This window comes from Phoca vitulina, unplaced genomic scaffold (assembly GCF_004348235.1).
Source record: "Phoca vitulina isolate PV1807 unplaced genomic scaffold, GSC_HSeal_1.0 scaffold49, whole genome shotgun sequence".
Taxonomy (NCBI): domain Eukaryota; kingdom Metazoa; phylum Chordata; class Mammalia; order Carnivora; family Phocidae; genus Phoca; species Phoca vitulina.
Window position 1 is genome coordinate 7,047,778 of NW_022589752.1, and position 27,506 is coordinate 7,075,283.

General features: G+C 39.5%; 1 protein-coding gene and 1 long non-coding RNA gene across 3 annotated transcripts in view; one reads left to right on the forward strand and one right to left on the reverse strand.

Annotated features, from left to right (window-relative positions):
* The window catches only part of FAR2 (fatty acyl-CoA reductase 2), a 149,315-nt gene that overhangs the window by 117,214 nt on the left and 4,595 nt on the right, over positions 1 to 27,506 (forward strand). For both annotated transcript variants that reach the window (XM_032432659.1, XM_032432661.1), the window contains 6 exons: positions 9,710 to 9,887; positions 11,194 to 11,238; positions 20,278 to 20,396; positions 21,253 to 21,320; positions 23,450 to 23,621; positions 27,310 to 27,439. In XM_032432659.1, the coding sequence (XP_032288550.1) occupies positions 9,710 to 9,887; positions 11,194 to 11,238; positions 20,278 to 20,396; positions 21,253 to 21,320; positions 23,450 to 23,621; positions 27,310 to 27,439 (712 nt within the window). The remainder of the gene's footprint in view (positions 1 to 9,709; positions 9,888 to 11,193; positions 11,239 to 20,277; positions 20,397 to 21,252; positions 21,321 to 23,449; positions 23,622 to 27,309; positions 27,440 to 27,506) is intronic.
* LOC116649650 lies at positions 6,261 to 27,399 on the reverse strand. The gene is made up of 3 exons (XR_004302714.1): positions 27,294 to 27,399; positions 22,455 to 22,538; positions 6,261 to 7,167 (listed from the first exon to the last, which is right to left on the reverse strand). It is a non-coding gene; the product is annotated as an uncharacterized LOC116649650 (long non-coding RNA).

Below are 27,506 nucleotides of genomic sequence, written 5' to 3' on the forward strand. Positions count from 1 at the left end.
TTGGCTATTGTGGACATTGCTGCTATGAACATTGGGGTGCATATGGCCCTTCTTTTCACTACATCTGTGTCTTTAGGGTAAATACCCAGTAGTGCAATTGCTAGGTCATAGGGTAGCTCTATTTTTAATTTTTTGAGGAACTTCCACACTGTTTTCCAAAGTGGCTGTACCAACTTGCATTCCCACCAACAGTGTAAGAAGGTTCCCCTTTCTCCAAAACCTCTCCAACATTTGTTGTTTCTTGCCTTGTCAATATTTGCCATTCAAACTGGTGTAAGGTGGTATCTCAATGTGGTTTTGATTTGGATTTCCCTGATGGCTAATGATGATGAACATTTTTTCATGTGTCTGCTAGCCATTTGTATGTCTTCTTTTGAGAAGTGTCTGTTCATGTCTTCTGCCCATTTTTGACTTAATTATTTGTGTTTTGGGTGTTGAGTTTGAGAAGTTCTTTATAGATCTTGGAAATCAGCCCTTCATCTGTAGTGTCATTTGCAAATATCTTCTCCCATTCTATGGGTTGCCTCTTTGTTTTGTTGACTGTTTCCTTTGCTGTGCAGAAGCTTTTTATCTTGATGAAGTTCCAAAAGTTCATTTTTGCTTTTGTTTCACTAGCCTTTGGAGATGTATCTTGGAAGAAGTTGCTGTGGCCGATGTCAAAGAGGTTACTGCCTATGTTCTCCTCTAGGATTTTGATGGATTCCTGTTTCACATTGAGGTCTTTCATCCATTTTGAGTTTATCTTTGTGTATGATGTTAGAGAATGGTTGCGTTTCATTCTTCTGTATATAACTGTCCAATTTTCCCAGCACCATTTATTGAAGAGACTGTCTTTTTTCCATTGCATATTTTTTCTTAGTTATTTGACCATAGAGTTGAGGGTCCACATCTGGGCTCTCTATTCTGTTCCATTGGTCTATATGTCTGTTTTTGTGCCAGTACCATGCTGTCTTGGTGATCACTGCTTTGTAATATAGCTTGAAATCAGGCAACGTGATGCCCCCAGCTTTTTCAACATTTCCTTGGCAATTTGGGGTCTTTTCTGGTTCCATACAAATTTTAGGATTGTTTGTTCCAGGACTTTGAAAAATGTCATTGGAATTTTGACCGGGATGGCGTTGAAGGTATAGATTGCTCTGGGTAACACAGACATTTTAACAATGTTTATTCTTCCGATCCATGAGCATGGAATGTTTTTCCATCTTTTTGTGTCTTCTTTATTTCATGAGTGTTCTGTAGTTCCTAGAGTATAGATCCTTTACCTCTTTGGTTAGGTTTATTCCGAGGTATCTTATGGTTTTTGGTGCTATTGTAAATGGAATCGTTTCTCTAATTTCTCTTTCTACAGTTGCATTGTTAGTGTATAAGAAAGCAACTGATTTCTGTGCATTGATTTTGCATTGATTTGTATCCTGACACATTACTGAATTGCTGTATGAGGTCTAGTAATTTGGGGGTGGAGTCTTTTGGATTTTCGACATAAAGTATCATGTCATCTGCGAAGAGAGAGTTTGACTTCTTCTTTGCCAATTTGAATACCTTTTATTTCTTTTTGTTGTCTGACTGCTGTTGCTGGGACTTCTAGTACTATGTTGAACAATAGTGGCGAGAGTGGGCATCCTTGACTCTTCCTGATCTTAAGGGAATGGCTCTCATCTTTTCCCCATTGAGGATGATATTTGCTGTGGGTTTTTCATAGGTGGATTTTATGAACTTGAGGAATGTTCCCTCTATCCCTATACTCTGAAGAGTTTTAACCAGGAAGGGATGCTGTATTTTGTCAAATGTTTTTTCTGCATTGAGAGGACCATATGGTTCTTCTCTCTCCTCTTATTAATGTGTTCTATCACATTGATTGATTTGTGAATGTTGAACCACCCTTGCATCCCGGAGATAAATCCCACTCGGTCGTGGTGGATGATCCTTTTAATGTATTGTTGGATCCCATTAGCTAGGATTTTGTTGAGAATTTTGGAATCCATATTCATCAGGAATATCAGTTTGAAATTCTCCTTTTTGATGGGGTCTTTGCCTGGTTTGGAGATTAAGGTAATGCTGGCCTCAGAGAATGAGTCTGGAAGATTTCCTTCTGTTTCTATTTTTTGAAACAGCTTCAGGAGAATAAATATTATTTCTCCTTTGAATGTTTGGTAGAATTCCCCAGGGAAGCCATCAGGCCCTGGACTCATTTTTTGGGAGATTTTTGATCACTGCTTCAATCTCGTTACTGGTTATTGACCTCTTCAGGTTATCAATTTCTTCTTGTTTCAGTCTTGGCAGTTTATAGATTTCTAGGAAGGCATCCATTTCTTCCAGTTGCTTAATATATTGGCATATAGTTGTTGATAATAATTTCTAATAATTGTTTCTATTTCCTTGGTGTTAGTCATGATCTCTCCCCTTTCATTCATAATTTTATTAATTTGGGTCCTTTCTCTTTTCTTTTGGATAAGTCTGGCCAGTGGTTTATTGATCTTATTAATTCTTTCAAAGAACCAGCTTCTAGTTTTGTTGATCTGATCTACTGTGTTTTTGGTTTCTAATTCATTGATCTCTGCTCTAATCTTAATTATTTCTCTTCTAGTGCGTGGCTTAGGCATCGTTTGTTGGGTTTTCTCTAGTTTTTTAAGGTGTAAAGTTAGTTGGTGAATTGGGGATTTTTCTATTTTTTTCAGTGAGGCTTGGATGGCTATGTATTTCCCCCTTAGGACCACCTCTGCAGTATCCCATAGGTTTTGGACTGATGTGTTTTCACTCTCATTGGTTTCCATGAATTGTTTAAGTTCTTCTTTGATTTCCTGGTTGACCCAAACATTCTTGAGCAGAGTGATCTTTAGCTTCCAAGTGTTTGAATTTCTTCCAAATTTTTTCTTGTGATTGAGTTCCAGTTTTAAAGCATTATGGTCTGAGAATATGCAGGGAATAATCTCAATCTTTTGGTATCGGTTGAGACCTGATTTGTGACCCAGTATGTGGTCTCTTTCCGGAGAAAGTTCCGTGTGCACTCAAGAAGAATGAGTATTCTGTTGTTTTAGGGTGGAATGTTCTGTATATATCTATGAGGTCCATCTGGTCCAGTGTGTCATTCAAAGCTCGTTTCTTTGTTGATTTTCTGCTTAGATGATCTGTCCATTGCCAAGAGTAGAGTATTGAGGTCTCCTACAATTAACATATTGTTATCTATATGACTCTTTATTTTGGTTAACAGTTGGCTTATGTAGATGGCTGTTCCCATGTTGGGGGCATAGATATTTACAGTTGTTAGATCTTCTTGTTGGATAGACCCTTTAAGAATGATATAGTATCCTTCTGTGTCTCTAACTACAGTCTTTAGCTTAAAATCTTATTTGTCTGATATAAGAATTGCTACCCCAGCTTTTTTTTTTTTTTTAAGATTTTATTTATTTATTTGACAGAGAGAGACACAGTGAGAGAGGGAACACAAGCAGGGGGAGTGGGAGAGGGAGAAGCAGGCTTCCCACGGAGCAGGGAGCCTGATGCAGGGCTCAATCCCAGAACCCTGGGATCACGACCTGAGCCAAAGGCAGACGCTTAACAACTGAGCCACCCAGGCGCCCGCTACCCCAGCTTTCTTTTGAGGTCCGTTTGCATGGAAGATGGATCTCCATCCCTTCACTTTCAGTCTGGATGTTTCTTTAGGTTCAAAATGAGTCTCTTGTAGACAGCGTATAGATGGGTCCTGTCTTTTTATCCAATCTGCAACCCTGTGCCGTTTTATGGGAGCATTTAGGCCATTCACATTGAGAGTGATTATTGAAAGATATGAATTTATTGTCATGTTGCCGTATGAAGTCCTTGTTTCTATAGATTGTCTCTGTAAATTTCTGTTCTATATCATTCATGGGGTCTTTCTCCTTTTATAGAACCCCCCTTAATATTTCTTGCATGGCCAGCTTAGTGGTCACATATTCTTTCAGTTTCTGCCAGTCTTGGAAGCTCTGCATCTCTCCATCCATTCTAACTGACAGCCTTGCTGGATAAAGTATTCTTGGCTGCATGTTCTTCTCATTTAGTACCCTGAATATGTCTTGCCAGCCCTTTCTGGCTTGCCAGGTCTCTCTGGATAGGTCTGACATTATTCTGATGTTCCTCCCTCTGTACATAAGGAATCTCTTCCCCCTAACTGCCCTTAAGATGGTTTCCTTGGTTCTAAGATTTGCGAGTTTTACTGTTACATGCCGGGGCGTTGGCCTGTTTTCCTTGATCTTGGGAGGGGTGCTCTCTGCCTCTAGGACACGAATGTTTGTATCATTCCCCAGATTAGGGAAGGTCTCAGCTACGATTTGCTCAAATATATCTTCTAGTCCTCTCTCTCTCTCCACCCCCTCAGGGATCCCAATAATTCTGACATTGGAACATTTCATGGTGTCACTTATTTCTCTGATTCTGTTTTCATGGATTTTGAGTTGTTTCTCCCTGGCCTCCTCTTTCTCCTTCTTTTCTATCAATTGGTCTTCTAGATCACTAATTCGTTCTTCTGCCTTGCTTACCCTAGCTGTTAGATTATCTAGATTAGATTGGATCGCATTGATAGCATTTTAAGTTCTGCCAGTTCAGCTTTCATTTCTGCCCTTAGAGACTCTATGTTGCCATTAATCGATTTCTCCATTCTAGCTATTGTCTTCAGAACTCCTACCCTGAAGTCCATTTCCGACATCTTGGTTATATCTGTATCCATTTGTAAATCTGTGGCAGATGTCACAGTCTCTGAGTTTTTCCTGTTTTGGGGGTTCCACCTCCTAGTCATTCTGTTGAGGGATAATTGAGGGAATGTACAGAGTCCAAATTATCAACCACAACCCAAGCAAGATGCACCTGTTTTATAGGGACCTTAGGGTTGTCGGCCTCTTGTTCTCCCAGCCTGCCTTCTCGGGGAGGGGCCTGCGGCGCTTTTACTCAGGCAACCCTGTTTGGGCAGAGTTGCCCTGCCTGCTGTGGGGGAGGGATGGGCTCAGTGAAAACTGGTTTTTTGGGGGCTTTTGTTCTCTGGCGGCTTTCCCTGGTGGCTTTCCACGTCTCTTCCAAGAGTCAGAGCAGAAGAGATCATTTCCAACCCTCTGCCTTAGAGCAGAGAGACCGCAGTCTGCTCTTCAGTGAGCTCTCCAGACCACACTATCTCCGTTTCTGTCTGTGCTGCTATAAACTGTAGTGTCCTGGGTTGTGTGCCCCTCAGCAGCACTCCCAGTCCTCGCCTCCAGGTCGAGGCACGGGGGCACGTCTCTGCCCTTTGTGCTTCTAAAGCCACCAACCGCCCCCAGTCCGGGTTTCAGTCCGGGGGGCTGACCTAAAGTCCTTTCCCCGCCGCTACCAGTCTGCGAGTCTTTTCCCTGTCCCCAGCGCGGGAGGCTATCACTCACCATTGGTGTAGGATCGCCACAGCTCCCTCCACCTTCCATTTATCTTCTGATATCTGCCCACGGAATCAAGGCTCCCTGCTTCATACCTCGAAACCAACCACCTGCCATATTCTGTCTGTAGAGATCCAGATCTATCTTCTTACATCTCAGGCTGATTTCGTTGGTGTTCAGAGTGTTCTGGTAGATATCCAGCTCAATTCCGGGGACTGGTTGGAATAGCGTCCCCTAGTCCTCCGCCATATTTCTCTTCTCCACCAAGAAAAGGTGTTTTTGATCAAACACTGACAGCAGTCAGCTGCGGCAGAAATAGGAAAGTAAGTCAGATGTTGGAAAGTAGTCTTGCCCAGGTGCTGATGAACACGTTGTTAATACTAAGAAAGTGTATCTATTCCAGGGGAAAGGAAAACACTCATTTTGATATTTGTGGATTTACTGTCAGGGTTGTATAGGCTTAAGATGGCATCTAAGCTGCTGACAAACAGAAAATTCTGTGTACTTTTAATGTTATCGGGCTTTAAATACAAGTCAGAGCCGAGTTAGACTGTTTCCTAGACAGACTGAATAATTTTCACATTATCAGGCCATTGGAGGCCAGAATAGGTGCTCAGTAGAAGTCTAGAGGGAAATGCAGAGGCCAGTTCATGATGAGCACTAGGCACAGGTTTACCCTTCTCCCCAGTAAAAAGTTTAAATTTACTCTGAAGCCAACTCTGCCATGTTGAAATTAGTTAACAGCCTTTCAGCTTCTCAACACTTGTCATCACTGCCAACTGGATATTTTAACTTCCAATTTTGCTTCATTCTCTACAAACACATCCCTTCCCTCCCTCCTTCCCTTCCTCCCTCCCTCCCTCCCTCCCTTCCGTCCTTCCTTCCTTCCTTCCTTCCTTCCTTTCCCACAGTCTCCCTCCAACCCCACCTCCTCCTGAGTTCACCCAGGCTCTCCTGCCAGTGACCATCTCAACTTCCCAAAACATTACTCAGAACACAAACTGGCCAATCAAGACTGTGGTGTGGGAGAGCCCTCACGGACTGAATAAGGGAGCAGATGCCTAGGCGCAGAAAGTGATTGGACACGGAGAGAAGGAACATAATCCCTGCTCTCTGGGACTCATTATAAAATGGGGAAACTGACACATGAGCAAGTACCTGCAAGAATCAAGGAAGAACCTAATTCAGATGAGAGAAGGAGAGAGCAAACATGACCATGAAGCAGAATGTCCAGTACTTCCTCTGCAGAAAGCTTCACCTGATACACCACTAGTCTTGCTCTGCTTGTTGCCTAAGAAAACTAGGATGAAAAATACACACTCCTCTTGCTATTTCATTTAGTAAATAACAAAATTATGAAATTTTTAATGATATTAGGAGGTTGATTCTGTAAGTTTCAGCACCCCCCCCTCAAAAAAAGATAGTAATATTTACAGGAAATTGTGTGTACATTGCTTTCTGAAATCTTCACTTTTTGCTTCTTTTGAAGCAATGTAAGTAGAAGTTTAGAACCTGGGACCTATGGGTTCAAAACATCTCAGGTAACCCGAAGAGCATTTGGTTAATTTTAGAAATGTACTTTTATTTATAGAGTGTCTTTTTTCCATGCCAACTTATTTACTGTTTTTAAAACAAACAGAACAAACAGCAGCAAATCACACTTTGGTAAAGAAAAGCATGAACTGATTATAGGTCCCCAAAAGGGTATCACTTAAGCAGTCCATGTGTGTGCATCTTACACCAATGTCCTCTTTGAACCCAGGAAGTGGCTGGATGAGGTGGGCCCAGGGCTGTTTGCCTGCAGCAGAAAAGATAACCAACTATTACTTTTGTAGATACATGCCTGTTGGTTGTTTTACCAAACATAAAAATGCCTTTGGTTTATTGGCCCATTTTGCTTTATCAAATAGCTTTAAGTGCAGTTGTGAATATTCCCGTTTGCTCTCATGATAACCTGAAAATTAGAACAGCTATAATGATCACCATTTTTCACCAGTAAAAACTGAGGAATCGAGAAGATAATTCAGTGGAAAACAAGCAGAGCCATGAATAGTAGAGGCAAGCCATTTACAGAGCACTGCAACTTCTTTTGCAGTTGTGTTCTTAGAAATCTATGAAACCAGCGTTTTCTTAAAAATATTTATTTATTTATTTATTTATTTATTTATTTATTTATTTATTTATTTTTGAGAGAGTGTATGAACCTGATCTGGGGGAGCGAGCACAAAGGAAGAGGGAGAGAGAGAACCTCAAGCAGACTCCCTGCTGACCGTGGAGCCTGGTCCTGAGATTGTGCTGAAACCAAGAGTCAGATGCTCAACTGACTGAGCCACCCAGGTGCCCTAAAACCAACATTTTCTAAGATAAGCTAACTCACCAAGCTTGGTAAAGCCTCTAAGTGTTACCCTTTCCATGCACACCAACATCAATGACAACAGCTGGTCCCAGCCATGTGACATATCATCTTAGTGCATGCCTATGTTCTGATGTGTTCTTAGAATTTGTTTCTTTACAGCCTTATTGAAATCAGGCTGTATTTCTCCTGACCCAGTTTCTGCAATCTGTGTGTGTTTGCAGGTGAAAGAAAATGGTCTTAGGTCAGTTTGACCATCAAATAAGATGTCGACCATCACTGTCGACCATCAAATAAGATGAGGGAAAAGTAACATCATCATAAAATGGAGAGGTGCCTTCATTATCCCACACACTTTATCCCAAATGTCAGGTGGCCATATAATTAGAAAATCTTCCATTTTCCTAAGTATTTGGAGTTGCTTTTGTTCTAGGAACTTCTCAACCTTTCCCTATTCGATTTAAATCAAAAGGCATCTAGAAAAGTATCTAGAAAACACTCAGCACTAATAGCAGCAAAGCAAGGAAAACCAAAACATTATAGACAGTGCTCATGTCCCACTCCAACATCAAATCAGCATTATTAAAATTGAGAGTTGTGTTTCTTTTCTTTCTTTTTTTTTTTTTAAGATTTTTATTTATTTATTTGAGAGAGAGAGACACAGCAAGAGAGGGAACACAAGCAGGGGGAGTGGGAGAGGGAGAAGCAGGCTTCCCGTGGAGCAGGGAGCCCAATGCAGGGCTCAATCTCAGGAACCCGGGATCATGACCTGAGCCGAAGGCAGATGCTTAATGACTGAGCCACCCAGGCGCCCCAAGAGTTGTGTTTCTGAATAAGTATTGGCATAAGCATATTGTAAATGTTCAATAATTTGTCATGGGAGCAAAGCGGCAATAGCTAAGATTTTTCTACAATCAAAATAGTATGACTGGGCTCAGCCCTTTAAAGTAGGAATAAATGTACCAAGCACATCGATTATAAAAATCACACTAACAAATTTAGGTAGCCTAATTTTTAAAAAACTATATTATAAAAAGTGGTTAACCAAATAGATCTGCCAGTTAAGAGAAACATTAAATATTTGACAATGATTTTATTGCTTTCTTCAAGAAGTGCAGATAGACTTTGGGATTATCAAAAGGGTGCTGACATCTTTAAAAAAGAGATTAGGTGGATGTCATGGTAACTCACTCATGATACATGTCTTTTTGTAAGTAGAGGTGTTTAACCATCACTATTAAAGCTGCTTCAGAGTACTATAATCACTACTCTTGACAGATTATTAATAGCTACTAGAGAACTTCAGAATTCGTGGGAAATCTCTGGAAATAATTACCAAACTATTACCATAGACTGTAAATATAGCTTCAAAATGCATTTCATAGATTTGCTAAAACAGATTGTAAGTCTGCCAAATGTTGTTGCTTTTATTTGTTGAGGCACTGAATGGAATTTTAAAAGTGAAAAGCTAAGGGTTGCAAGATTGGTACAGTAGGTGTGAATTGGACAGCACTGGTGAGTGGGGCCGCCCCCGAAGCACATGGGGTGACAGCCTCTAAGCTCCATGAACAAAGCACGTGGCATGCTAGGGGCACGGCGGGCACCCACCGATGTCCCCATGGGTGTACTAGTGAGCCAGTTGGAGAGAAAATATTGAGAATAATTAGAGATCGTGTATAATAAAGTAGTAGATGGCATGGCTGTTCAATTTATCAATCTAGGTGGGAGGAAGCTGGACTCAAGTGGTAAGACTGGGTCTAGCTGTGCTGAGCCAAGAGCTCATTCAGTGCACAGGATTTGGATGAATGCCCACTCAGCCTTGGTATCCTGTGACTGTTCTGGATTCCAGAACTCAAGTGAGAAAGGGAAGGTCTTGTTTGATTGTGTTGTGTTTTGGGGTTTTTCTTTTTCTTTCTTTTTTTTTTTTTTTTTGGTCTATTGTCTAACATATGTTACTAGAATTCTTTTTGACTCTGACTGCCCTTAGGTGGTTAGATGATGCTATTATTGATGAGATCACACCCAAGCTGATCGGGGATCGGCCCAATACTTACACGTACACCAAGGCCTTGGGAGAGATGGTGGTGCAGCAGGAGAGCGAGAACCTAAACATCGCCATCATAAGGCCCTCCATTGTGGGAGCAACCTGGCAGGAGCCTTTCCCGGTAAGCCCACTTGCCTGGATTCCTTGCTTTGCTTCCAAACCGGCGTCTTTCTTGCCCAATTACTTTCCAAAGAGGTCCTTTTCGCTCTCTCTCTTCTCAGAATGTATAGCTGAGTGCAGCATACCAAATACGAGCCCATTATATTAGTACAAAATTCCACATTTGGTTCAGGATTTATCCAGCATGAGGCTCCTCTGGGGGTTACACTACCTATCCTAGAGTTGGGTGGAGGTCTTAAATTAGCTTCTCATTAACCCTCGTCTGAAAATTCCCATGGGATAGTTTTAGTTCTTCGCTTCCCCACTTTTAGTTTAAATATACCAGAATGTTCTTGATGGCCAAATTGGTAGTCTTACAACCATCAGGGTAAATAAAAATCACAAAGTTAACATAAGGTTCTCAGATTAGGAATAATTTTTTGCATCTGTATACTGCTCTATCCTTTTGAAAGTACACTGAATTATACCATCTTTTTTGAAGCAATTCTGTGAAGCTTTAGGACCAAAAAAATTTGAGCTCTAGGGCTTACTGAAAATGCAGCCTCTTGAGCAGTCTCATCTGTAAAACTGGGCTAATGCTATTTTAGCCCAATACTGGACCCACTTTGGAGAGCTGATCAAATGAGACTGTGTACGAGTGTTTAGTGTAGTGCCTGGTCCCTAGTAGAACAAATATTAAGCCCTCCATCTTCTCTTTTCTCCCTCCTCTCCTATTTACACATACATTTTGACTTTTACAGATAAAGAAACAGACATAATAAGGTCAACTGACTTGCTTAGGGTTTAGTAGACAAACTCAAGAAGACATTTTCCTCCAACTGCTCCAGAACCTATTCTTCCTGTGAACATCTCTGAGCAAGCCAATACAAATAGGATATGGATGCTATGACTTTTCAAATTTTCAAGAAATGGATCCTTCCTACAAATCATGTTTGATATGTAGTGTTCCCCTGGAGAGTGAAAATCAGGCCCAAGTGAAGAAAAGTGATGGTTTGGTTAGCAAGTTATGATATTAAGACAAGGTTCAGTTTAATCTCTAAGATGTCATAAAACAACCTGAAACTCCCGATGACTCCTCCCAGGAAAAAAAGATGTTGGCAGAATTTTCATTCTTGCACAAGTGCAGAAATATCTAGTGCTTTGCCACTGATCTTTGTTTCTGATCTTAGATATATTGGATTAGACTGTTCTATCAGCTGGGGTCTCAGTGCTCGTTTTGAAACTTACGAAGATCAGACTGTAGATGTTGGCGGATGTATTATAATTTTCTGACACATGTAACTAATAGAGATCTTTTTTTCTTTTAGGGTTGGGTTGATAACTTAAATGGACCTAGTGGGCTCATTATTGCGGTATGTATGTATAATAATGTAGAAATAACTCCTTGAAAGGTAGCGGAGGAATGGTAACAAAATGCCTAGCAGTTGGTTTAGCTTCATTGATCCCAAACCATAAATGTTACTTTAGTAACTAACTACTATTGAAGCCACTTAATCTCAATTTTGCTGATTGGGAAATAGAGGCATGATGAAATTACTTTTATTATTTGTAGATTTTATTATCAGGAAAACAGAGGTACTGTGATATCATCAGTTACTATTTAGGAGTTTTGTTTTTGGAAAGTCTGAGCATCAAGGACCATGTGTGCATTTCCCTTTGATTACCACAAGATGGGAGTGTTTCCTCCTTTTTGCTATTTAATAATCGCTTGAATTAGTATAGCAAATTGGAGATGCAACAAAAATCACATTCTCAAAGATTATTCAATTCTTGATTATAATACATTCAAGAGTTGATGTGTGTGGATAGAAATCTTATGTATAATAAAAATACATCAATAACTAGTTCTCAACAGATACAAGAAAGAGAATCACCAATTAGAACAAATTTTTTGCATGTAAAAATTAATGAATACAGAAAACATTTTTCACCAATACTCCTCTCCCAGACAAGAAGAAATGTCAGCAGGGCTTCTAGCAGCCATCTATGGGCATCTTACTGCAGTGAAGGCTGGTCTAGCTGAGGTGAGGCATGACCCAGCTCATAGTTCACGCGGAAGCATTATAGGACCAGAACTGCCTCTCTGCTCTTTAGGACAATGAATAGGAATTCAGTTCTCTCCCTGAGTGTAAATCTTATTAGAAATGTCATGCTTCAGACTGCTTCTGTTCCTCTCAGAGCTAGGGCCCACATGAACTAACATACAAACACAAGAGTGAATTATGACTACTTGTCAAAGACAGTGGCAATGAACTTCTTTCCGATTTCTTTCTAGCAGCCCCTCTCTTTTTGTTCTCTACCTGCCTTCAACTCTTTCGTCTTTAAAGCGTAGTTGGGGTGAACATTTGGTAACTTAGAATATAATTATTTTAAGATGATCCTAGAGTGAGTTTTATTATATTATTTACAAAGCTGCACATGGATGCAGCTTTTCTAAAATTTTTCAAACTGATTTCTTACATACAAAGGAAGGGGAATCAGTCACAAGAAAATAGAAATTAGGAACATAGGAAAGTGCTAACCATTGCAAACCAATGCTGGAAATATGAAGGGTATCAATAACTTCCATAAAGTCAGTAAACATGACTATTAACTTACTTATTTGTTGGCATGACTTATTTATTAATGTGAATAATTCCCAATTCTTACATTTATATAACATCTTTGAAGTGAATGGAGATACTTAACAAAAAGTGGTGGCCTTTTCCCAAGTAATAGTGTTTGTGGAATGGTAGAATTTTATTAATTTTAAAAATGTTTCTTAAACTTTTAGGGTCTACTATTGTTTGTAAATTAGTGAGAACTAGCAGAAAATGACTTCACTTAAGAAATGGTAAACTAGGGGCAGAGCAAGATGGCGGAGGAGTAGGAGACCTGGATTTCGTTTGGTCTCAGGAATTCAGCTGGATAGGGATCAAACCATTCTGAACACCTACAAACTCAATAGGAGATCGAAGAAAAGAATAGCAACAACTCTCTGAACAGAAAAGCAACCACTTTCTGGAAGGTAGGACCTGCGGAGAAGTGAATCCCAGGCAATATTCAGGAGGATAGATGGCGGGGGAGGGGGCCTCCGTCGGCCGCTTCTGGCAAGTGATAGAGCCACGGAGCACAAAAATCAGAACTTTTAGAAGTCGGCTCCACTGAGGGACGTCGCTCCAGTGGCTAAGCGGGGCGAGGAAACCTCGTGGGACAGTGTGGTCTCAGGACCCTCGGGGTCACAGAAAGACCAGGGGTGCCTGAGTGCGGCAGAGCTCCCAGGTATCGCAGCGGGGAAGCCGGCTGCAGAGACAGAGCCGAGGCGTGGGCTCTCAGCTCGGGGTTGCCATAAACCGTGATCCACGGCACAGTCGGGCCACTGCTCCTCCAGCAGGGACCCAACAAGCGGCAGATCCGGGGAGACTCCCCTTCCTCCCCCGGGAGGAGCGGTGCAGGGATCTGCTGGGTTTGGAGACTACACACCGAGTCAGGTGCCGAAGATAGAGATGCTCGGTCACAGGCCGGGTGAGCATGAAGTGCGGCCGGAGACCGGGGAGACGGGAGTGATTGACTGCTTCTCTCTGGGAGCTCACTGAGGAGCGGGGCCCCGAGTTCTCAGCTCCTCTGGGGCGGAGATTGGGAGGCCGCCATTTTCACTCTCGGTCTCCAAAGCTGTATAGAAAGCTTGCAGGGAACAAAAGCTCCCGAGAGCAAACCCGAGCAGATTACTTAGCCCTAACCGGCAAGGGCGGGGCAATTCCACCTCCGGCAAAGACATTTGGGAACCACGGCAACAGGCCCCACCCCCAGAAGATCAGCGAGAACAGCCAGCCAAGACCAAGTTTACCGATCAATGAGAACGGCAGAACTCCAGCGCTAGGGGAATACTGCACATAGAAATCATGGCTTTTTTCCCATGATTCTTTAGTCTTTCAAAGTTAATTTTTTTTTTTTTTTTGAATTTTTCTTTTTCCTTTTTTCAACATCTTATCAATCCCTTTTTTAAAAAACATTTTTATTTTTCATTTTTAGAGTCACATTCAATCCCTTCATAGTAGTTACCCTTATTTTTGGCATATATATATGTTGTTCTCTCTTTAAAATTTTGAGATAGTTTCTTCTAACAGATCAAAATAGACCCTAAATCTCTAGTGTATGGTTTTGTTCTACTCTCCTGCCTGATCACATTCTCTCCTTTTTTTTAAATCCTCTTTCTTTTTTCAAACAACTTATCAATTCCTTTTATAAAATTTTTTATAATTTTCATCTTTACAGTCATATTCCATCCCTTCATCATATCAACCCTTATTTTTGTACATATATGTTTTTCTTTCTTTAAAATTTTGGGAGGCACTTTCTTCTAACAGACCAAAATACACCCAAAATCTAGTGTGTGGCACTGATCTATGCACCAGCCTGATCATATTTGATCATATTCTGGGGTTTTTTGTTTTGTTCTGTTTTTGTTTGTTTTTATCTTTTTCTTTTTCTTTTTCTTTTTTTTTCTTTTTTCTTTCTTTCCCTTTCTTTTCCCCCAGCTTCAGGTCTTTTCTGATTTCTTTAGAGTATATTTTCTGAGGATGTTGTTACCCTGTTAGCATTTTGCTCACTCATTATTCTCCTCTGGACAAAATGACAAGACAGAAAAAAATCACCTCAACAAAAAGAACAAGAGGTAGTACCAACTGCCAGGGACCTACTCAATACAGACATTAGTACGATGTCGGATCTAGAGTTCAGAATCATCACTTTAAAGATACTAGCTGGGCTTGAAAAAAGCATGGAAGTTATTAGAGAAACCCTTTCTGGAGAAATAAAAGAACTAAAATCTAACCAAGTCGAAATCAAAAAGGCTATTAATGAGGTGCAATCAAAAATGGGGACGCTAATTGCTAGGATAAATGAGGCAGAAGAGACAATCAGTGATACAGAAGACCAAATGATGGAAAATAAAGAAGCTGAGAAAAAGAGAGATAAACAACTACTGGATCACAAGGGCAGAATTCAAGAGATAAGCAATACCATAAGATGAAACATTAGAATAATTGGGATCCCAGAAGAAGAAGAAAGAGAGAGAGGGGCAGAAGGTATATTGGAGCAAATTATAGCAGAGAACTTCCCTAATTTGGGGAAGGAAACAGGCATCAAAATCCAGGAAGCATAGAGATCCCCTCTCAAAATCAATAAAAATAGGTCAACACCCCGACATCTAATAGTAAAACTTACGAGTCTCAGAGACAAAGAGAAAATCCTGAAAGCAGCTCGGGAGAAGAGATATGTAACCTACAATGGTAGAAACATTAGATTGGCAACAGACCTATCCACAGAGACCTGGCAGGCCAGAAAGGACTGGCATGATATATTCAGAGCACTAAATGAGAAAAATAGGCAGCCAAGAATACTATATCCAGCGAGGCTGTCACTGAAAATAGAAGGAGAGATAAAAAGCTTCCAGGACAAACAAAAACTAAAGGAATTTGCAAACACGAAACCAGCCCTACAAGAAATATTGAAAGGGGTCCTCTAAGCAAAGAGAGAGCCTAAAAGCAACATAGACCAGAAAGGAACGCAGACAATATACAGTAACAGTCACCTTACAGGCAATACAATGGCACTAAATTCATGTCTTTCAGTAGTTACCCTGGATGTAAATGGGCTAAATGCCCCAATCAAAAAACACAGGCTATCAGATTGGATTAAAAAACAAGACCCATCAATATGCTGTCTGCAAGAGACTCATTTTAGACCCAAAGACACCCCCAGATGGAAAGTGAGGGGGTGGAAAACCATTTACCATGCTAATGGATACCAAAAGAAAGCTGGGGTGGCAATCCTTATATCAGACAAATTCGATTTTAAACCGAAGCCTGCAATAAGAGATGAGGAAGGACACTATATCCTACTTAAAGGGTCTATCCAACAAGAAGATCTAACAACTGTAAATATCTATGCTCCTAACATGGGAGCAGCCAATTATATAAGGCAATTAATAACAAAAGCAAAGAAACACATCAACAACAATACAATAATAGTGGGGGACTTTAATACCCCCCTCACTGAAATGGACAGATCATCTAAGCAAAAGATCAACAAGGAAATAAAGACTTTAAATGACACATTGGACCAAATGGACTTCACAGACATATTCAGAACATTCCATCCCAAAGCAACGGAATACACATTCTTCTCTAGTGCCCGTGGAACATTCTCCAGAATCGATCACATCCTAGGTCATAAATGAGGTCTCAACCGGTACCAAAAGATTGGGATCATTCCCTGCCTATTTTCAGACCACAATGCTTTGAAACTAGAACTCAATCACAAGAGGAAAGTTGGAAAGAACTCAAATACATGTAGGCTAAAGAGCATCCTACTAAAGAATGAATGGGTCAACAAGGAAATTAAAGAAGAATTAAAAAAATTCATGGAAACCAATGAAAATGAAAACACAACTGTTCAAAATCTTTGGGATGCAGCAAAGGCAGTCCTAAGAGGAAAGTATATAGCAATACAAGCCTTTCTCAAGAAACAAGAAAGGTCTCAAGTACACAACCTAACCCTACACCTAAAGGAGCTGGAGAAAGAACAGCAAATAAAGCCTAAACTCAGCAGGAGAAGAGAAATAATAAAGATCAGAGCAGAAATCAATGAAACAGAAACCAAAAGAACAGTAGAACAGATCAACGAAACTAGGAGCTGGTTCTTTGAAAGGATTGACAAGATTGATAAACCCCTGGCCAGACTTACCAAAAAGAAAAATGACCCAAATCAACAAAATCATGAATGAAAGAGAGATCACAACCAACACCAAAGAAATACAAACAATTATAAGAACATATTGTGAGCAACTCTATGCCAGCAAATTAGATAACCTGGAAGAAATGGATGTATTCCTAGAGATGTATCAACTACCAAAACTGAACCAGGAAGAAATAGAAAACCTGAACAGACCTATAACCACTAAGGAAATTGAAGCAGTCATCAAAAATCTCCCAACAAACAAAAGCCCAGGGCCAGATGGCTTCCCAGGGGAATTCTACCAAACATTTAAAGAAGAATTAATACCTATTCTTTTGAAACTGTTCCAAAAAACAGAAATGGAAGGAAAACTTCCAAACTCATTTTATGAGGCCACCATTACCTTGATCCCCAAACCAGACAAAGACCCCATCAAAAAGGAGAATTACAGACCAATATCCTTGATGAACATGGATGCAAAAATTCTCACCAAAATACTAGCCAATAGGATCCAACAGTACATTAAAAGGATTATTCACCACGACCAAGTGGGATTTATCCCTGGGCTGCAAGGTTGGTTCAACATCCGCAAATCAATCAACGTGATACAATACATTAACAAAAGAAAGAACAAGAATCATATGATCCTCTCAATAGATGCAGAAAAAGCATTTGACAAAGTACAGCATCCTTTCTTGATTAAAAATCTTCAGAGTATAGGGATAGAGGGTACATACCTCAATATCATAAAAGCCATCTATGAAAAACCCACAGCGAATATCATTCTCAATGGGGAAAAACTGAGAGCTTTCCCCCTAAGGTCAGGAACACAGCAGGGATGTCCACTATCACCACTGCTATTCAACATAGTATTAGAAGTCCTAGCCACAGCCATCAGACAACAAAAAGAAATCAAAGGCATCCAAATCGGCAAAGAAGTCAAACTCTCACTGTTTGCAGATGATATGATACTTTATGTGGAAAACCCAAAACACTCCACCCCAAAACTGCTAGAACTCATACAGGAATTTAGTAAAGTGGCAGGATATAAAATCAATGCACAGAAATCAGTGGCATTCCTATACACCAACAACGACAGAAGAAAGAGAAATTAAGGAGTCGATCCCATTTACAATTGCACCCAAAACCATAAGATGCCTAGGAATAAATCTAACCAAAGAGGCAAAGGATCTGTACTCAGAAAACTATAAAATACTCATGAAAGAAATTGAGGAAGACACAAAGAAATGGAAAAACGTTCCATGCTCATGGATTGGAAGAACAAATATTGTGAAGATGTCAATGCTACCTAGAGCAATCTACACATTCAATGCAATCCCCATCAAAATACCATCCACTTTTTTCAAAGAAATGGAACAAATAATCCTAAAATTTGTATGGAACCAGAAAAGACCCTGAATAGCCAGAGGAATGTTGAAAAAGAAAAGCAAAGCTGGCGGCATCACAATTCCAGACTTCTAGCTCTATTACAAAGCTGTCATCATCAATACAATATGGTACTGGCACAAAAACAGAAAAAACAGATGCATAGATCAATGGAACAGATTAGAGAGCCCAGAAATGGACCCTCAACTCTATGGTCAACTAATCTTCGACAAAGCAGGAAAGAATGTCCAATGGAAAAAAGACAGTCTCTTCAACAAATGGTATTGGGAAAATTGGACAGCCACATGCAGAAGAATGAAACTGCATCATTTCCTTACACCACACACAAAAAGAGACTCTAAATGGTTGAAAGACCTCAATGTGAGACAGGAGTCCATCAAAATCCTAAAGGAGAACACAGGTAGCAACCTCTTCGACCTCAGCCACAGCAACTTCTTCCTAGAAATATCGCCAAAGGCAAGGGAAGCAAGGACAAAAATGAACTCTTGGGACTTTATCAAGATAAAAAGCTTTTGCACAGCAAAAGAAAGTCAACAAAACCAAGACAACTGACAGAATGGGAGAAGATATTTGCAAATGACATATCAGATAAAGGGCTAGTATCCAAAATCTGTAAAGAACTTATCAAACTCAGCACCCAAAGAACAAATAATCCAATCAAGAAATAGGCAGAAGACATGAACAGACATTTTTCCAAAGAAGACATCCAAATGGCCAAGAGACACATGAAAAAGTGCTCAACATCGCTCGGCATCAGGGAAATCCAAATCAAAACCTCAATGAGATACCACCTCACACCAGTCAGAATGGCTAAAATTAACAAGTCAGGAAACGACAGATGTTGGCGGGGATGCGGAGAAAGGGGAACCCTCCTACAGTGTTGGTGGGAATGCAAGCTGTTGCAACCACTCTGGAAAACAGTATGGAGGTTCCTCAAAAAGTTGAAAATAGAGCTACCATACGATCCAGCAATTGCACTACTGGGTATTTACCCCAAAGATACAAATATAGGGATCCGAAGGGGTACGTGCACCCCGATGTTTATAGCAGCAATGTCCACAATAGCCAAACTGTGGAAAGAGTCAAGATGTCCATCAACAGATGAATGGATAAAGAAGATGTGGTATATATATATTCAATGGAATATTATGCAGCCATCAAAAGGAATGAGATCTTGCCATTTGCTATGACGCGGATGGAACTGGAGGGTATTATGCTGAGCGAAATAAGTCAATCAGAGAAAGACATGTATCATATGACCTCACTGATATGAGGAATTCTTAATCTCAGGAAACAAACTGAGGGTTGCTGGAGTGGGGGGTGGGGTGGGAGGGATGGGGTGGCTGGGTGGTAGACATTGGGGAGGGTATGTGCTATGGTGAGCGCTGTGAATTGTGCAAGACTGTTGAATCACAGATCTGTACCTCTGAAACAAATAACGCAATATATGTTAAGAAAAAAAAAAAAGGCAGGAGGGGTAAAATGAAGGGGGGGAAATCGGAGGGGGAGACGAACCATGAGAGACGATGGACTCTGAAAAACAAACTGAGGGTTCTAGAGGGAGGGGGGTGGGAGGATGGGTTAGCCTGGTGATGGGTATTAAAGAGGGCACGTTCTGCATGGAGCACTGGGTGTCATGCACAAACAATGAATCATGGAACACTATATCAAAAACTAATGATGTAATGTATGGTGATTAACATAACAATAAAAAAATTTAAAAAAGAAATGGTAAACTAAGGGACACCTGGGTGGCTCAGTAAGTGCCCGCCTTTGGCTCAGGTCATGATCTCAGGGTCCTGATATCCAGTCCCGTGTCTGGGCTCCCAGCTCAGTGGGGAGCCTGCTTCTCCCTCTCCCTCTCCTCCCTGCTCATTCTTTCTTCTTCTATCTCAAATAAATAAATAAATAAATAGGTAAACTAATATTAATGGGAAATTTGGGAAACCTTAGTTTTTAAGATATCTTATGAATTAATTTTTAAATGTGAAAAACTATTCTTGGTGTTTGTTAATTAACTAAACATATTAACCTCTCACAAATTTGAGGAACTCCACTCCCTAACAGAACCCAAGGACCTCTATGGAAATGCTGTCATTTGAGATGGACTTGGCTGGGGTGTTGGATAGGCTGAGAGAAGTCAGCCTTAGCCCGATAACCTAGTAAGCAGCGAGTCAGTGTTAACTATTATTTCGAGCAGCATTAGTATTTGCCCCAGCTGTTACTTAAAACTTGGTTCAGTGTTTAATGTTCTTTTTCCTGTGCAGGCCGGCAAAGGGTTTCTCCGGTCCATAAGAGCTACTCCGATGGCTGTGGCAGATTTAATTCCCGTGGATACAGTCGTCAATCTCACCTTGGCTGTGGGATGGTACACGGCTGTTCACAGGTGCGCATGCGGAAGCCGGCTTTCAAAGATTTGATGAGGAGGAGGGTGAATATGTTAGGCTTAGTTTCAAGATATACGCATTTGATTGTAGAAGACCCCAAATGTCAGAGAGAATCGGTCTCAGTATTTTACATAGTTCCAAATATGCCATCACGTATGCATGGAGGTATTTTATAAATACTGCTTCGTATTTTGTATAAAGTAACAAACTCTAAATCATTTAACCTTAAAATTCTAACCCAAAAAAGCTTTTCTTTCTATTCAGTAATCTAAAATACAGCTCCCTTTTTTAAGGCAAAGGAGATAAAAGTGGGTGAAATAAGGGCATCTTTTATATTTTATACAGCTGCTCATTTCCTGATATATGGCAAAAGTTCAGATCTCCATTGGGGGGGGAGCTCTATTTCCTAGTACAAAAAAAAAAAAAAAAGTTGTTTGTATATTTGACTCTGTTTGTAAATGGCAAAAAGAATTAAATTTTTCTTATTTGAAGTCAGCCATTTAGTTGTTTTCCAATCCAGCAGGGCTGAACTGGACTTAGAAGAAAACATAGCCTATATTTTGCCCAATAAACATGTCTAGAAGTTAACAATATGATCTACTTTCTCATTGTCATGGTACCTCCATTTGCTCCCTAAATACATCAACTTATTTGAGCCCTCTTTCATATGCACATGCACAAACACTTTCCTCGTCTTCTTCCATTGTGCATTTTTACCCAAAGAAGGAACAGAAGATGGAGCGTTGACCTAGTTATAGGAATTATTGAAACATCCTTGCCTACATGGTGTTTTTCCCTATCTTTCATTTGTCCTCCATTTTGTTGTATTTATTTAATTTTTATTTCATTTTCCAGACCTAAGTCAACATTAATCTACCACTGTACATCTGGTAACCTCAATCCTTGTAATTGGGGCAAAATGGGTAAGTGCCTGTAGAGATGTAACTACATAACTATTAGCATCTGCCCGCACAGTTTTAGTGTCTACCACAGGGGGAAAATGTGACAAAATGTGTCTTGGAGCTTAGAGTCTAATGGGAGAAAAAGACAAAAAATAAGTAAAAGATAAAATAATTAGTAATAATGAATGTGTAAGAGTTAACTAGAATGTGCTGTGGAGCATCAAAGAAAGGGGGTTAGTGGGAATAATGTGCATGATTGTAAGCAATAAGGGGTCCACTGGCTATAAAGATTTTAAAAATAGATAAAACCGAGTAAAAGTCAGCAGTTATAAGTAACGTCAGTGAGGAAATGCTCCTCGTGCTGAGGCAGGGGCTGCTCACACACACACACGTCCCTTGTCCCCTGGCTACATCACTGCAACTGTGAGATCATCAATAACCAAGTAGATTTAGAAGAGTTCAATAATGCTACCTTTTGTTATTGAGTCAGTGATACTCTTCATCGATTTATACAGTGAGCCATAAGTGTAACCTCGAAAGTATCTTGTTGAATGGAAGTAATTAATCCTGCATGTAACTGAAAATTAGCTAACCAATCTTGTACTCCTTTGTCAATTTAGGAGTTGGTTTTCTGCAAATATCTGAAACTTTGAGATCATCTAGTTTTATTTAGGTACTAAATATAAAAAAAAATCACATGTACTTAATTTGTTAGAATCTGATTTCCATTTCAGAGCACTCTGCTATGCTATTCTATTTGTAAAGTTGTTACTTCAATAAAAATGAAATGAAATTACTGCCATCAAAGTTCTTTAGATCATATATCCAGTTATTTAGACCATATATCTAAATAATTCTGAAAACATTTGGAAATAAAAATAAATCTCCTCTACCTCAGTAACAGGATTAAAAAACAAGCATTAATAGAAGCAAAGAAGATATGTTAAGCTCTTAAATAAAAAGATGCTACATGTAAATTCCATTTCTGAAATTCAAAATTCTTCTTCCACGCCAAAACCTATTATCTGTTTATCAAATTATACAATGTCATAGTTGAAAGTAATCTTAAAAATAATCTAGTGGCCTTGCTTTATTTTATATATGAGGCCCCAACAGAGTAAAAGATCTATTCAAATTCATATGGAGGGCTCGTACCTCAAACAGAAGTAGAAGACAGGTCTCTGGCCTCTGTGCAGTACCCATTCCAGTAGTGATTCTTAAAAGTGAATATGAATCCCTCTGGGAGGAAAAAGAGATTCCTAGGTCAGATGTTTCTTGAGAATCTCTTCTGTATAAGGTATATGTATTTTATATAGATTTCCAAGTAATATACTTTAAAGAGGACAATAATCATATTACCATAATAACTGCAATCTTCATCATAATTGAATAATGAACTTAGGTATATTCTTTGAAAATTTTACATAGATAAAATGAACATTGAAATTGGAATTAATATCATTTGAAAAGAATTTTACAAATGTACATTAAAAGTTTCTAAACTTTTATCTAGGTTTTATCTACATAATTTACATAATAATATAAAAAATATTGTGGAAAAAATCTGGAGACAAGAATGGATGGACAATGGAGTCTGGGATATTCCCAGAGAAGCAGAAATACCAAAGAAGTAAAAGACTGGTATCTAAAGTGAACCAACACAAGGGAATCCTGCCTTAATATTCTCTTTTTCACTTAAACCTTTATGAAGCTTTAAGTAGCCCTTTATAAAGGTTTAAGTAAATATGAAGAAACTTTACTGATGGTTCTACAACTAATGATCCAACCTAGGAAATAAGGCCCTCAGGCTCTATCTTGAGGCTTTCAGAATAGACTAGATAACCTGGGAACCAAATGATGGATTTTAAGTTTTTCTGAACAATACTTCACTGTATTGACTGAAACTATTTCCCCAAGAAGTTGTTTTAGATAAAGGTTTCAGGAAAAGGACCCAATTCAGAACCCATTCTCGTTATTTGATTTTGTAGGTGACCTCTTGCCTGGCATAAATATCTTAATATTGTTCTCAGAGATTGATTCTTGACTCTACACAGCCAATCACTGGTCTTTATCATTTTGACCCATTGCAAATGCCCTCCACTACAGTGGGCTTATATGCTCCTAGACTTGTACTCTATTTTTTTCCCCAGGACTCCAAGTCTTGGCAACCTTTGAAAAAGTCCCATTTGAGAGAGCTTTTAGGAGGCCAAATGCAGACTTCACAACCAACACCATCACAAGCCAGTACTGGAATGCAGTCAGCCACCGGGCCCCTGCCATCATCTACGACTTCTATCTGCGGCTCACAGGAAGGAAGCCCAGGTGAGAAGCCGGGTCAGTTGCTTTAAGAGCGTTGTTGCATGGAAGATTAGGGCCCCCGAAGTCCTTAGCCCTCCTTTCATCTGGGGCTTGAAGGTGACAACTGAATCTTACATAAATTTGGGGCCAACTGAAGCAGTAGTAATGAGAATCCCCAAAGGGACCCCTACCTTAAAAATCCTCTGTCATAATAAAGGAAGTTAAATGTTGAGAAACTTGTTTGGTGAATTCAGCAAGTAATCATCCACCCAAAAAGCAAAGCAACTGAGACTGTAAGTCTGGGGTTTTCTAAACTGTTAGGTAATCTTAAAAACGGTAACACACACACGCGCGCGCGCGTGGGATGACGTGGGATGATCTCGTTTTCATTCTCACAACAATCCAGAGAGGATGTACTCATTACACCAATTTTACAAATAGGAAATAGAAGCTAAGGGAAGAATATAGAGTAGTCTAGAAGTTGAAAAGAGGAAAGATCTGGAGAAACCTGAACTAGAGTTACTGCCACCTAGAGGTGAGTAAAGAAATTAAAGGGAACAAGGTAGAATGAAATGTGCTGATGCTGGGCAGCTCTGTCGCCATCTAGCTGTGTGACATAGGACCTATCCCTTTCTCTCTGTCTCACTTGAAGAATTTTCTGTTGCGTCTGAAAAGTCATCATTATTATAATTACCAAAGGCAATCCCTGCAAGCAAGCATTGGAAGCATGAATAGCATTGCCTTCTATGCTAGTCTCTTTATAGGAAGAAGTCTCTCTCGGCATTTATTAGCAGTGCAAATGGCTAAAACTTAGGCAATGTTGCATTTATCCAAATTTGCAGAGAACTTATTTAGAGCTCATAACTCAGTAATCAGGTTCTTCTTGAGCAAGGTGAAAAGGAGATGCTGTGGCTATGGGGAAAATATTTGTATGGGGCTTATTAAATAAAGATGGGGAAAGAAGGAAAACAAACATTATAGACAGAAATGCTGAGAACTTTAAAATTTATCAGGGTTGGAAGACCTGGATAAAGAGCAAAGTTCTGTAAGTAGAAAAGAAAAAAGGTGGAAGGGAGCCAATAAAAATCTTTATGAATTTTGAGAAATTGTAATATTTGTGGGAAATGGGTAGGTTTCTATAAGAATTTTAAGAATCATCTTTATGGCAGAAAATGCTAGAATTCTTTTAGACTCTTTCCCTTCCCAGGTATGTTTGTGTGTAATCTATGCATTTACAACCATATATAGACATATATAAATATAGTTTTGCTTTGAGGTATGTGCGTGCGTGTGTGTAAATCAAGCTTACATATTTTCCAAATTTTTTTCACTAATTTTCCTTGAAAATCTAAGTCATTCTGCCTAGTTTTTTCCTATTACAATAGGGTAATGAATATCAGTGCACCTGCATTTTTTTTTTTTGGAACATACCACTAGGTCTGGGGAGGATGCTGAGTGTGACTGCTGGATTGGAGGCTATCTGGATTTTGCAACTGCCGCTAGGTTGCCCTGAAGGAAGGCTCTATCATTTTGTACTACCACATCAGCATGGGGGGGGTAAAAATGCGTTTTTAATTACCCTCATCAATTCTTGGCAAAACGAAATCAATCTTTTGAATTGTCAAACTAATGGCAATGAAAGTCATCTCTTTGTTACTTTGATTTGCATTCCCCTGATTGCTGGAGGGGCTGGGCTTTCATTTGTTCATTGGACATTCAAGGTTTCTCCTCTGTGAGTTGTCTGCCTCTGCTTCTCACCTATTTTTCTATTGGGTTGACCTTATTAACTTACAGAAACTCATATTTGTGTGAATAAATATATATTTAATGTATTTTCTCCAAGTCAATTTCTTATCTCATAACTTTGATTATGAAGCTTTTTCTAATACAAGGGGACTACCTACAATGTAGGATTTCTTAAGAGATGGAGTTTGGAGTCTGACTTACACATTTAAATCCTGGCTTTACCAAGTCAAGGGCTATATGAGCCCTAAATTACTGTCTCTAATACCTAACTGCCTCACCTGTAAAAAGGGGCAGTAATCATACCTATTTTATAAGGTTTTATGTAAGACAGCATAGAATATAATAATCACTGTCATTACTGAAGAAGTTTTAGATTTTTATGTGAAAAAAATGAATCACTCTTTTCCTTTATGGGTTTTACATTTTATGTGTTAAGAAGAACTTCTGTATCTGAAAGTAATAAATGTATTCTTTCTAAGAAAAAATACTATTATGCTGATATATTCCTGTATATAGGATATCATTCTACAATGATTATTTTTTAAAAATTAAAATAAATTTCTTGAAATCACATCAATGACATCGGAGTTGTAGGAGGGATAAAAATTGTCGTCCATTTGGGCTGCTATAACAATCTCATAGACTGGGTTGGTTATAAACAATGGAAGTTGATTTCTGAGACTGGGCAGTCTAAGACCACGGTGCTGGTAGATTCAGCATCTGCTGAGGGCCTGCTTTCTGGCTCCTAGACAGCCATCTCTCTGTGTCCTCACATGTGGAAAGGCCAGGAGAGATTTCTGGGGTCTCTTTTATAAAGGGCACTAATCACCTCCCAAAGTCTTCTCCAAATACTATCACATTGGTGAGAATAGGTTTAAATCTATGAATTTGGAAAGGATAAATATTCAGTCGATAGCAAAAATATAAGATGGTAATAGCCAAATGGAACCCTTTTATGATGCTTGTATCAGGAAATAACGAGTCTACCTTCTGCCTAAGAATTTCCCATGATACAATGAGGGCAGTCCCTCTTAAGTCATTAGGTATATGGGCGTTAGGATTTGACCAGAAATAAGACCAAATTCCCAAAATAGCATCACAAGTCATTACTGGGTCAACTGCAGTAATCACTACTGCTAAAACTGGCCTGAGATAAATGTTCTAAAGGCCAAATGTTCTATAGGCCAAAGTGATTTGTAGCCAGATCTAGGTTGATGCATTCGCTGTGTGACCTTGAACCTGTTAATCCTTCTGTAAGATGAAGATAAAGAATATAGGTCTTTACTACCTGTGAGGATCAAATAAGAGCAACTATGAAAGTTCTCCATAAATTGCTTTAGAGTTGGAAAGTTCACACAGTGGAGATGGTCCACGTCCTGATCCCAGGATGGGAAGATGCCAGCCATGGGAAGTAATGGGACACAGAGTGGTGAGATTACAAAAGCAGAGGCTTTTTCAGGTTGGTCAAAACTGGGTTGGAATTTTCCTTTTGATACTTATATTATCATGGCCACTTAATCTATCTTAAGCTCACTTTGCCTGTTCATAAAATGTAGATACATACCTACCTAACAGATGCTATGAGAACTAGCTGAGATAATTTTTTAAAGTATCAGCATGGTGCCAGACACTGGGTTATCACCTAGTAAGTTCTTTTCTGGTATCAGGCTGGGTTTTAAAAATGTTTGCTACTCTTAAGGTAGTAAAGAGGAAGAGGAGGAGTTTGGTGGTTTTAAAATGATTAATAGAACAAAATCCTTTAGATTCATCCCCTTCCTTCATTCAACAGAGAGTTAATGTGGAAAGAGAAAAAAGAATACGTGTTTTAATGAGAAAATGGGGGAAAGAGAAGAGTGAAATTTTTTATATTTTCTCGAAAGTAATTTGTCACACATCCTATAGAGTAACAGGGAAATCAGCCATCAGTGGTGTGCTGATATTTGTTCCTACCTGATCTTTACCCCAGGATGACAAAGGTCATGAATCGGCTTTTAAAAACCGTTTCCATGCTGGAGTATTTTGTCAACCGGAGTTGGGAATGGAGCACGTACAATACGGAAATGCTGATGTCTGAGCTGAGTCCTGAAGATCAGAGAGTAAGTAGAGCACTGACAACCAACAGGAAAATCTTGCTCATTTGGAATTTAGAATTATTTGACCTGG